General features: G+C 36.9%; 1 protein-coding gene across 1 annotated transcript in view; it reads right to left on the minus strand.

Annotated features, from left to right (window-relative positions):
• The window catches only part of LOC126249733 (endoribonuclease Dcr-1-like), a 284,524-nt gene that overhangs the window by 41,245 nt on the left and 230,553 nt on the right, over positions 1-12,726 (minus strand). The window contains exons 16-18 of the mRNA XM_049951411.1: positions 11,270-11,483; positions 7,502-7,677; positions 4,636-4,814 (exon numbers count right to left, since the gene is read on the minus strand). Of these exons, the coding sequence (XP_049807368.1) occupies positions 4,636-4,814; positions 7,502-7,677; positions 11,270-11,483 (569 nt within the window). The remainder of the gene's footprint in view (positions 1-4,635; positions 4,815-7,501; positions 7,678-11,269; positions 11,484-12,726) is intronic.

The raw sequence follows: 12,726 nt of genomic DNA on the forward strand, positions 1-12,726 counted from the left end.
GCAATGAGTCTCCAAAGACTTCTTCAATTCACTTACTTCCTCCAGCAGTCATGCAGGTATTAATCTCACTTTATCATTATTAATGGAAGTACATTTCATTATACAAATACTTTAGGGAGTAAAGGCAACTATTTGCCAAATAGGTGAGGTACTGAGTCTTTGGAAAGCACATACACTGATCAGCCAGAACATTTTGACAACCTACCTAATAGCCAGTATGTCCACCTTGACCAAGATAACAGCAGCAACACATTGTGGCACAGAAGCAATGAGGCCTTGGTAGGTTGCTGGATGGACTTGGCACCACATCCGCACACACAATTCACCTAACTCCTGTAAATTTTAGGTAGGGTGGGCAATAAGCTCTGACACCACATTCAATCACATCCCAGATGTGTCAGGTCTGATTCAGATCTGGACAGTTGGGGAGCAAACACATCAATTGGAACTTGTCACTGTGATCCACTTCTCACACTCCTGGTCTTGTTATTTGGGGCATTACCTTGTTTCAAAATACCACTGCTGTCGGGAAACAACATCATCATGAATAGATACACATCATCAGCAACCAGTGTATGACACTCCTTGGTCATCATGGTGCCTTGCATGAGCTCCTCTGGACCCAGGGATGCCCACATGACTGTTCCCCCGAGCATAATCAAGCTGCCACCAGCTTGTCTCCTCTCCACAGTACAGGTGTCAGGGAGCTGTTCCCCTGGAAGATGACAGATTTGCACCCTCCCAATGGCATGTTGAAGAAGGTATCAGGATTCATTACACCATGCAATGCCTTGCCACTGTGCCAACATCCAGTGCTGATGGTCATGTGCCCATTTCAGTTGTAGTTGCCAATGTTGTGGTGTTAATGTTGGCACATGCATGGGTTATTGTCTAAGGAGGCTCATTGCTTGGAATGTTTGGTGCATTTTGTGTTCAGGCACACTTGTACCCTGCCTAACAATAAAGTCTGATATTAGTTCTGGTACAGTCTGTCACATGTCCTGTTTTACCAGTCTCCCCAGCCAATGATGTCCAACAACTGTAATGAGGGCTGTAAGAATGTACAAGGGTGGCCCCCCAAACCCATGATGTCTGGACCTTGTTTCACCACTTGTTGAACGCAAACCACAGCACTCCATGAACACCTGACAAGTTGTGTAGTTTCTGAAATACTCGTGCCAAGCCTCTGGGTCACCATAATCTGCCCTCTGTCAAACTTAGATCATGCACCTTCCCCAATCTACACATAGACAGCACGCTCACTGATACTACATGCACGATGCATGTGTCTGACTAGCAGTCATTCCTCACCAGGTGACGCTGCTATTGCCTAGACAGGTTTGTAGGTTGGTGGTCATAATATTCTACATTGTGTCAGCACTGCATATCTGCATGTGTGTGTGTGTGGGGGGGGGGGGGGGGGGGAGGGAGGGACATGCTTGTGGGCTTTATACCAATGAAGAAGAATCTGCCTGAAAGCCAGTAACATTCTCGGTCTTTTTTGGTGCTTATCAACAACTCAACACTTCAATTATTCAGTAACCTGCTGAATTGTCACTTCTACTACTTAAATTATTTACATTCCACCAAGAACTGACCATTACCATATTTTCACTACATAACATAATCTGAAATGAAACATGTGCAACAAAGAAACATTATATTTTCAGGATATCGAAAAATCGTTATTTGGTGTGATGAATGGCAGCTTGCTCTGAATGTAGAAAAATGTAAGTTAATGAAGATGAGTAGGCAAAATAACTGTGTAATATTTGAATATAGTATTAGTGGTGTGCTGCTTGACACAGTCACATTGATTAAATATCCTGGCATAACAATGCAAAGCGATATGAAATGGGGTGAGCGCTTAAGGATGGTTGTACAGAAGGCGAATGTTTGACTTTGGTTTATTGAGAGAATTCTAGGTAAGTGTGGTTCATCTATAAAGGAGATTGCATAAGAAACACTAGTGCCACCTATTTTGACTACTGCTCTAGTGTTTGGGATCCCCAGCAGATCAGATTAAAGAGACACCAAAGCAATTCAGAGGTGTGATACTAAATTAGTTACTGGTAGGTTTGATCAACATATAAGTATTATAGAGATACTTCATTAACTAAAATGTGAATCCGTGGAGGAAAGGCGACATTCTTTCCCCAAAACACAACTGAAGAAATGTAGAGAACCGGCATTTGCAGCTTACTGCAGAACAATTCTAGTGTCACAACATATATTCCAAATTAGGGCTATAAAGACAGTGTAAGAGAAGTTACGGCTCGTATGGAGGCATATAGACAATAATTTTTACCTTGCTCCATTTGTGAGTGGAACAGGAAAGGAAACAACTAGTACAAGGTACCCTCCACCACACACCATACAGTGGCTTGCGGAGTATGTACATATGTAGATTGTTGAAACGAACAGAATTATTAGATCTAACAAATTGAAAACTGAATCATACAGTAATCTTATATGGCCAACGATAACCATCCAAAATGGAGCAAGGTTAACAGATGAATGTTTTTATTGTCTACCAGATTCAGATGAAAGGATGATAATTACTATAAGACAATTTAAGCTTCATGCAGCAGTGGTACCCCAACAATGGGATGACAACTGTGTCTAGGAAAACAGTATGAATGCATGTATAACTCTCCCAAACCCAATTGTGCTATGGACCATATGCAACAGGGGTATCTCACAGCTTCTGAAAACAAGTAGACTTGAGTATACATGTGTTGTTAGAAATAGGAGAGCAATTATGAATGACAGCCCCTTTATGGCAGTAATTACGGTTAGCAAATATATATGAGGAGGCTATGATCAACTTCGTATGTTAGAGATATTAAGAAATAATTTGGTCCAACTTAAAACTTAACCTCTATTACATTAAATTATTAATCCCCCCTCCCCCCCCCCCCCCCCCCCCCCCTCTCTCTCGCGAGTGTAGGGTGTGCCTGTGCTGGGTGGTTGTATCAGACAAGTCTTGCACCTGGGTCTTCTACAGGGATGTGACCCATGCGGTAAAGAATTAGGAGTGGTTGTGGCATAAGGATGGGCCAGGATATTGTACAGATTGTGAGAGAGTGGCAAAATAAAACTTTGGGAGGGATGGGAAGGATTGTGGGTGGGATGTTCCTCATTTCTGGGCATGATGATACCTGTATCTTCCACCAGGGCTTCAACTACCTACATGTGTGTATGTGTTCTCTAGTTCAAAAAACAATTTCACTGAAAACAGACAAAATTTTCAGTCTTGTTTATGTGCCTGTTGATAACTCAATGCATCTACTATTCTGTCAACTGATACCTTTAAATAACCCATCACAATTTGGAAATAACAGTAATGTCCACAGCCATAACACTCAATGTAAAAAAGACCTTTATTACTTCTTACTAAAGCTCTCAGTGAATCATAAAGGAGTTTTATGTGCGTCTTGATCATTTTCTCAATAAAATAAAATGTCTAATAAACAGTAATGCAAATTCTAAATCTAGCTTAGAATCATCTCTTCCAGACTACCCTTTCTGCTCCACATGCGAATTTTTAATTAAGTATTAGCAGCATGTGTAGCTTTTATTTTAAAAAATGAAGTGTATCACTTGTTATAGGAGTAATATTTAAGACTAATATGTTCATTCTTATTAAATTTACGCCATTGCACTATTTTGAAACCCATAAATGATCAGCACATTGCCATACTCACAAACAATTCATGTATGTATAGCCTGTAAACTGACTCATTCCATATCATTTTGATAAAAATTATGCAAATGATCTATAGAACATGTAACTAATAACTAGTTAACAGGCATCCTCATATCTTAGCAGATGCATCACACCATTCTGATGTTTTGAATACTGTATTTTCTTTTCTTTGTCCTTTTGTATTTTGCAAGCAACTTTACACCACCTAATTTGTCTGATAGATTACAACTCATTTTCGACTTTCATGATTATAAATGAGAGACTAACTACACAAAGTAAACACTATAAAACCACAATCTCATGCAATGTACACTGTATTTTTATACCAAGTCACATTCTGTTTCTGATTATATACAAGTAGAAGGTCTGCATTATCTATTTTTATTCTATTAATTCTAATGTATTATCTAATATGATTCAATGGCTCTTAAAAATTATTTAGATATACGAACATGATGACATGCATCAGGCTCTGTTCAATATCTTATCATCATTAATAGGATTTCACTGGGCCTTAGTTTAAAAAAATAGACCTAACATAAAGAGCACCATCACTAAGCAGGAACGTTTGGGAAGGAAACTAGACTGTAACCCCCAACATAAATTTCTAGAATGAAACAACATTATTGGATGACCCTGTGCTGTAATTCATATGTAAGTACATGTAGCACAAGAAATAACAGACTATGCAGGATTTTGTGAAGTGCTGTCATTACTCAAGAAACTGCATTTACTTGAAACTTTGGAGTTAAATATCTTATTTTCATAAGATGTCAATTAGGCATGAAGTATGCTTCACTTTTAGTTTCTTTTCCAACTTCTCAAACTTTACCAACCTGACAGGAAAGTAGTATCAAAATTAATTAATAGTAGTCAAGGTTCATTAGCAGTTGATATATTTCAAGTGAAACATAACATCAACTAACCGTGGAGTCAGAAAATTAAGTCTTGCAGATGTGTGATCAACATCCAGAAGTGGTTGTGTATCATTTTGTATCTGGATATTGTACTTTTTGAAATAATATTCATCAAATGTTTTGTATTCAGATCCAGGAAACGTTGATTTGGGATTCAAATGGGAGCAAATTTCAGCAACATAGAAGTACTGTAATTAAAAAAAATCAATATTAAAGCAGTAATACAGGTATAGAAACAAGAATATGAGTACATTAGGACCATTTCATTTCAAGAGAAATATCCTGGATTTAACTATCAGTCACACACATATAAAAGTACAGTAGAAATACTTTGTTTTACTATGTTTGCTTGGAGCTTAATTTCCTTTACTGAGCACATTTAATAGCAAATACTCAAAAAATTAAATTTTTGTTCAGTTTAAATGAGTGCAAATTTTTAGTAATTATGACTGATTTTGATGTAATGATAAAGTTTACCAAATGTAATCCTCACTTGGTATTTGCATCTCTCAATTTTCTGAAGATGCATTCATTTACTGTAACATCCAAGAATGTTAAGCTTTTGAACCTATTTAACACATCATCTGGTTTTGAAACTATAAGTAATACAGTATATCATCATGTGTAGTATCTACACTAACAAATTTGACAGGAGTCCATTATTAAGTAAAGTAACTATACCAGCATAAATACAAACGTTGAAAAAGAAAAACAGTGATATGTATATGGCACGAGAAAGACATAAAGAATAGGCCACAAATAAAGCAAGCTTTCATGAAGCTTTAATCATCACCTTGAAAAAAAAAGTTGGTTGTTTGCTTGTAGGTACATGTCTGCAGTCCAGGTGGACAATAAAATTCCCATGGTACAATAGCACCCCACATAAGGAACAAAAACAAAACAACACAGCCCTTTATCACTTTATTAATGTGCTGCACCATTTTGCTCTGGCTCCTCTAACAGTGTGCTAAGGTACTGTGGTGCAGAAATTTCAATGTGTTCTTGGACAGGAGATATGTATCCACAAATAAAGGAATAATTATATACCTTTATTTTTTCAAAGTTATAACTAAAACTTTATGACTACCTCTCACAGTGAAACATTTATCAGATTCAAGATATAATATATAAGTTGCTGATGGTCATTTCTTAGGATCACTTTTTATAATAAAGGGGTGAACAAAATAATTTGAACACCTGTGCACAGAGACTAAATCTTTATCAGCAGGTTGGACTTCCTTCTGAATGAATTACAGCTTAGACAGAATTCAGAATGGCCATATACAAGTAATGTACAACAGTCACAGGGATATGTACACATCCCTCCTACAAAAGAATTGTTAATTTTAAAAGTGTCATTGGAAGAAGGAAGGTTAAGGTTTAATGTCCTGCCAATGACTGGATCATTAGAAACAGAGCACAAGCTCAGACTGGGGAAAGATGGAAAAGGACATTAACTATTCTGGTTATTGCTATAAGCAATTTAGGGAAGACCTAAATCTGGATGATCACCTGAGGATTTGAACCAATATTCTTTTGATGTGAGATACACAAATACAATTTGTGCACCCTAGTCAAAGGGATACACTGTAATCCTCCTACAAAAAGGTCAGTTATTCAGAAAGTGTCATTGGAAGCAGGAAGATTACATCCTAATCATTCTAGAGAGAGTGCAGATTGTGGGAGGATGGTGACACTTTTCAAAGTAACCATTCCAAAGGTGAATCTAGTGTTTTAGGATTGTGCCACCTTGGCCAGATATCACATGAAGATTCAATTATATTCAAATGAGAGGGCTAAGGGGATGGGAGTGGGGGAAGAGGATGAGCACTTGAGGTGCTGACTTCATCATTGCCCACTAAATCAGTACTGGATTACTCCCTAACTGAGAACTAGAGCTTTATCATCTTCATACAAGAGTTGTTGCCAGGAAACACAGTGTACAGTTTTGGTGAGAGACGGTCATTCACAATCCTGATATAATCTTGCCCTATAACTTGGCCATGCAGGACTACAAATGAGCCAAGATCACGGTGTGGCAATACAACCCACATCTTCATGTAGGACTCAGACAGTCAACATAATAGGTTACAATAGGTTACTGTTGGTGATTTGTAAACAAATCCTTCAATTGTGACAAATTTGTCTAGCCAGGTGACATTCACCTGTTGTAGTTATGTTCAGTTTATATGCTCCCTACACCAGCTTCACTGTTCCAAGGCAGGGCATGGTGTAATCAATGATTTTGAAACAGCCTTTTACCGGTGATAGTTATTGCAGTTCCCATCGAATAGTTTTTGATCATACATTGTCCTGCATGTGTGTCTTTGTCTCAGGAGTTTTCTAAAAATCTGTTATTTCATGTTATCTGGCACAAAATCTTTCCGTCTCTATCAGTCACCTTCAAAATCTGATTAGTGCACAATTGAACTGAAAATAAATGCTTGTTCATTGTGTGATAAGTACTGTGGCCTGACCACTGTCTATGGCCTCTTCGCCTCTCCCCACTTTCTTTCCATAAATTTCACACAATTTGCAACCCTTCTGTTGGTTGTCACGTTTTTCCAGTTAATGAAATAATCCACTGCCTTGTCAAAAATAACAGTTAAAACATTTTCTCTAGTGACAACTAAAATGCAACTGTCTTTATAAACAAAATAGTGTCTGTTCTCGTGATGTGTAAAACTTATTAGGAGCTTTCATATCCCAATACAATTATGTTTCAAATTTGATTATCACAGTTGTCTTTCTAGAATCAAAATAAAAAAGGTTCCCGATTATTTAAAAAAAGAAAAAGTTTATAACACAGCACCTGTCAATACATCACAACAGAAATAGTGTGGTGTGGTGTGCACATATAACATGTTTGCAATACCTGAGGCTGATCCTGATTACGATACCATGGCATTATTACAGCATCATGGTATTTGGAAGCATCGAATACGAACTGTGCTCTTTCTTCCTGAGAAATAGGTTGTGGACGAAGATCACAATCTTTATATATACGTTCTAGAAATTCCCAGTCAACTTCAGCCAGAGATTCTTTGGTTTCTGTAAGAAATGAATTTTACAAATGAAACCATAAAGTATTGTGAACCATAACACTGATGATGTCTACTGTGATTTAGTTGTTCTTAAAATGTTTATTCAGCAATAAAATCACATACTTATTACATTTTATTATTGCTTTGGTTGTCACCAACACCCTATTTTGAGAACCCACAGCAGTGGTGTGACTAAAACTTACATACTATTGTGATAACACTTTATTTTTTAATCACTGCTTCTTCATAAATGTGTGGTGCTGTGTGATAAGACAATCAGTTAATAGAACATTTTATCTTCCAAAATTGTCTCGCACACTTCGTGTAATGAGAGTTGCTGCTATGACTGTTGCAGGAAAATGTTTCTCTGGCTCCAAGACTGATTTTCACCTTGATAGAAACATTATTTATTTATTCTTTCACAATTACAGCATATTACATGGGTTATTAAAATACACAACATAAATCTGTACATTTGTAGATAAGAATTTAAGAGCATAAAAGAGCACAATTTGATGTCAATGAACAGTAGTCAGCATGAGGGTATGAGCTAGGCATCTGCTTCGGAGGGCGATATGCACCAATATTTACTCGATGGTCATTGAGGATACACTGTTGATAGCCCTTCGGTTCATCTAGGTGGTCAGTTGTTCAACAGCTGCATGTCTATTCACCTGTACACATCTCCGCAGCTATCATTCACCCCTGTCATCTATGGCCTGTGGTGCAGCGTGCACACAGTTTACATACTTAGCCATTTCGGAAATGGTTCCACCCTTGGCCAGAAAGCCAATGATCATGCCCTTCTGGATGTCTGATAAACTGCTACATTTCCACAACATGACAATGACTGTACAGTTTTCCACATCCTCTGATACACTTTACATACCCTCCACTACAAGTGCCATCACCTGCTGTCTGTGATTAGTTATAACACTGACCTCGAACATAGGCGGTGGTCACATTAATGTGACAGGACAGTGTATTACCACCACCACCACCACCACCACCACCATATAAAATTATTTTAAAATAATATTTTATTATAATTTTATATTTTATCTCTGTAAGCACAAGATGGATATTCTCCAGACTAATGCTCTTGAAAACGTTGTGAAGCACACCCGACCAATGAAATCAAAGCTCCATTATAAGTTTCTCAATGCTGAATAAGGTGGGGAATTTTTTGTGATGACTACCACTCTGATGGATCTTGTTAGGAATGGGCATTTCCTCAAATATTTTTTCTCCAGAAATGACTTCCAATTTTGTATCATATCTTGATTGGCCACCACCTCATCAAAACGCTTAGGTTTACATCAAGCTTCAACCACAATTGCCACTCAATCCACTGAAACTTTTGCTACTGCTTTTGTGCTAATCGGTCCTATATTCTTTCTTGTCATTCTCCATAAAAAGAGTGTCCTCTAAAATGGAAAGTTACTGTCACTGTCTCCAAAAGTTTTAGTTTACTCACAAGATCATTAAGATACTTTAGAACAGAGTAATTCTTGTTCTGGTCTGAAGACGAATCAGAAAAAATTTCAAGATGTTTGACTTTCTCACTCAGTAACTCTGTCACACAGTGATTTACAAAAGAAACAACATCATTGGCCCCTTTTCTTCCAATATCTTCAGTTAAGATGTAGAACACAGTAGTTGCATTTGAAAGATCATGAATATTGAAAGACTAAACAGACAACTGCCTTTTGTAACAGACAATGTTAGTACTTACGAGTTTGGCAAGCACAAATGTTTTTGGTAGTCCCTGAAGATTGCTTCTGTTTAATTAGACTTTTGGCTTCTTAAAAAATCATTTCTCTTCCTTGAATAAAATGTTTCAGCTTTGGCTTTGTGTACCTTGCAGTAAATGGTGATCTTATTAACTTCTTTGATGACTTGTTTCTTCATGTTATTATCTAAATTTGCACACATTCTTGCATTCAGCACTTTCACCTGAGAGGTGTACTTATCAGAGGATGAGCATGTAACACTCCTTGGATAACAAAAAGCTTCATTGAATTTGGTGCTGAATACAGTTCTATACATTTCACATGAAATGTCCAAATTTAAGAACTTTTTCTGGAACATGTCACGCATTTTTTTCTCTGGGAGTTCCTCCAAGAGATAAAACTTCTCAGTCTTGTCATTGCCGTAATGACTTTATCTACCCTTAACTGAATCAATGTGATCTTTTACTGTCTTCCCTATTTCTTCCTTAATTTTCCATGGTCTATTTCCATCCTTAATTTTCCATGGTCTATTTCCATGCTTACCCCTTCTATCTGAAAGAGACTCACCCAACTACATAAATCTCTGAATTTTCCTCAGTTGTCATCTAATTATTCCATGTACTGCCGAGAAGGCTTTTCTGCATAGACTGATTTCATGTACAATATCACCACATTCCATTCTCACTCTATAGTTAAAATTACACTCTCAAAACTGAGCTCCATCTTCATTCTTCCTTGATTGCCTTCTGTGAACTGGAAGTATTCTAATGAGGCCTACCTTCCATATCGTTAAATTTTCTTATAATATTTGATCTTTCTTCACCACTTACTTCGTCAAACACTAACTTATAGTTGTAGTCTTCTCCTAGTTCATATGACTGAAACCTTAATTTCTTCATGACCATATTCATTTGCTCTCACAGTTGCCTTTTCCTGACACTGTTACAATCTGAAGGTCTCTGCATTTCATTCTCAGATGAAGTATTCATCATTCAACACAACTAATACACTATTAAAAGTGAAATGAATTACTTACAACTCCTGCATTACTAAACAGAATGCCTCAAAATAAAGCAACAGTTTTCACTTGTACCAACAATGCACAATAAGGAAAATTCTCTGCTCTTGCTTTAACATTGTTTGCCAACTCACAAGAAATCTAAAACTTAATACACAGCATCAGACAAAGCACATTTTTTTTCAGTACCAAGAGACATTAGCACAGTCATTCCCTGCGTGACCAATCTGAAATGGATTATAGAAAATGGACTGTTCATATTATCAGACAGGTTGATTAACAATATTAAACACGGAATCCTACATGTCATAGAGATAACTAATGTTTGAAAAAAGTGGACAAAGCACATTCTTTTCCTGTACTCTTAATGTCTACAATAATTATTAATATTATCTCTGTGATGATACTAAAACAAAACTAAAACAAAAGAAAACACCAATTTCTGCTATTAAAAAGCCACTACTGATTCTATGTAACTCATACCCATGCATTGGCACTACTTTTTCTATTGCTGCTACTGTCACCACACTTTTCCTCTGTTTAGTTTGCTAATTATGGCCACTGTTTCCTTGTAGAGTTCATATATTGGCATGCATACAAGTATTTGTGGCTGGAAAACCAACTGATACATGTCTGCTACGCTAATCCACACCTGCTCCCACATCTTGCTTGCAGTCTTTGCATTTTTAACGTTCTTGGAGTCTATGGAGCAAATGTAGAGGTTTTCAGTAAAGTGAACTACTTCTGTTTTATTGCAGATCATTATTTTCGCAAGTCCCAATTTACAACAGGTACTGTGTTTTCAACACTACTCAAATTTTATTTAAAAAAATAATACAAGTACTCACTTTTTCTCGTAGGTACGATAAAATAAGAATTTTCTGATGCCTGTGGGTCAAACATCATAAGATACTTCTGCAGTCGCAGGACACTCGTGAAAGTGTAGTTCAGGAATGTTACGATCATACCAATTTTCTCTTTTGTTAAAACCACATTTGTGTCTGACAGTTCTAGGTTGACACTAACTTCACCAGAGCGTGTGAAGATAGGAAAGGGACAGATCTGTAAGAAAACACACACACACATTATATGTGATACCAAAAACAACACAGTTAACAGAGTTTAAATATTTCCATAATATACAATATGGAAAATGGAACACACATTTTTGTAATAGTAGTATCAGTAGAGAGGCTGAAATCTACATAGTTTCCATCAATACAATTACTGCCATCTTATATTGTTTAGTAGTAAACGTAACAACTCATGATGTAGGGGAGGCACTGAGTCATTGAAAGACACATAAACAAGACTGAAAACTTTGTTGGTTTTTAGACTTTTTTTAAAATCTAGCAAAGTTCTCAGGCATATTTTTGTGCCCTTAGATGACTCAGTGCCTCCATTAAACAGTGAATTGTTACCTTTACTCCTAATTATTTACATTCTAGCAGGCCTTTCCATTGCCATAGTTACTCCACCTATACTGCTTTGTACAGTCACAATACTTGACCAATTCTATAGACTACTCATCACTGACACTAAAGTAAAACATTTCAGGTCTTTATACAAGGGCCAATCAAAAAGTTTCCTTTTGATGATGTTTCTGCAGCATATATGTAACATAGCATGACTCTGATGTGGATATATATGGGAAATGTCCGCCCCCGGTAGCTGAGTGGTCAGCACGACTGACTGTCAATCCTAAGGGCCCGGGTTCGATTCCCGGCTGGGTCAGAGATTTTCTCCGCTCTGTATGACTTTCCTTAGTTCAGAAAATTCTACAATAGTTTTATTCACATTTATCCACATTTTTCATATCCTATTCATCTACTTTTGTTTCGTCAACACAATTTTTATTTGTTTGACCAGGACACCAGTGATGTGTGTAGTAGTTTCCGGAAGAATGTTACAGTATCGTTTCTACTATTTAATTAAAATATTTCTTCAGTGCAGAGCATTAAACAAGTTTTTCAATTTCATTTGACACTTTCCCACGTTGAAAGCCAATTCACACTGGCCATCACATCGTATCAAGATCACCATCAGGTTAGGGTGTATTCATGCTGACTGCAATGTCACGTCATGGATTAGATTTAGATTAGATTTACTTTCATTCCAATTGATCTGTAGTGAGGAGGTCCTCCAGGATGTGGAACATGTCAGAAAAACAACAATACATGTCAAATATTTACAACTAAAACAAATATGCTAATGTACCATTCCACAGGTCCCAAGTGGAATGATCATCATTTTTTAATGAACACTAAAAGTCATTTTACAAATACTAATGCACTGAATTTAAAAT

Source organism: Schistocerca nitens, chromosome 3 (assembly GCF_023898315.1).
Source record: "Schistocerca nitens isolate TAMUIC-IGC-003100 chromosome 3, iqSchNite1.1, whole genome shotgun sequence".
Classification (NCBI taxonomy): domain Eukaryota; kingdom Metazoa; phylum Arthropoda; class Insecta; order Orthoptera; family Acrididae; genus Schistocerca; species Schistocerca nitens.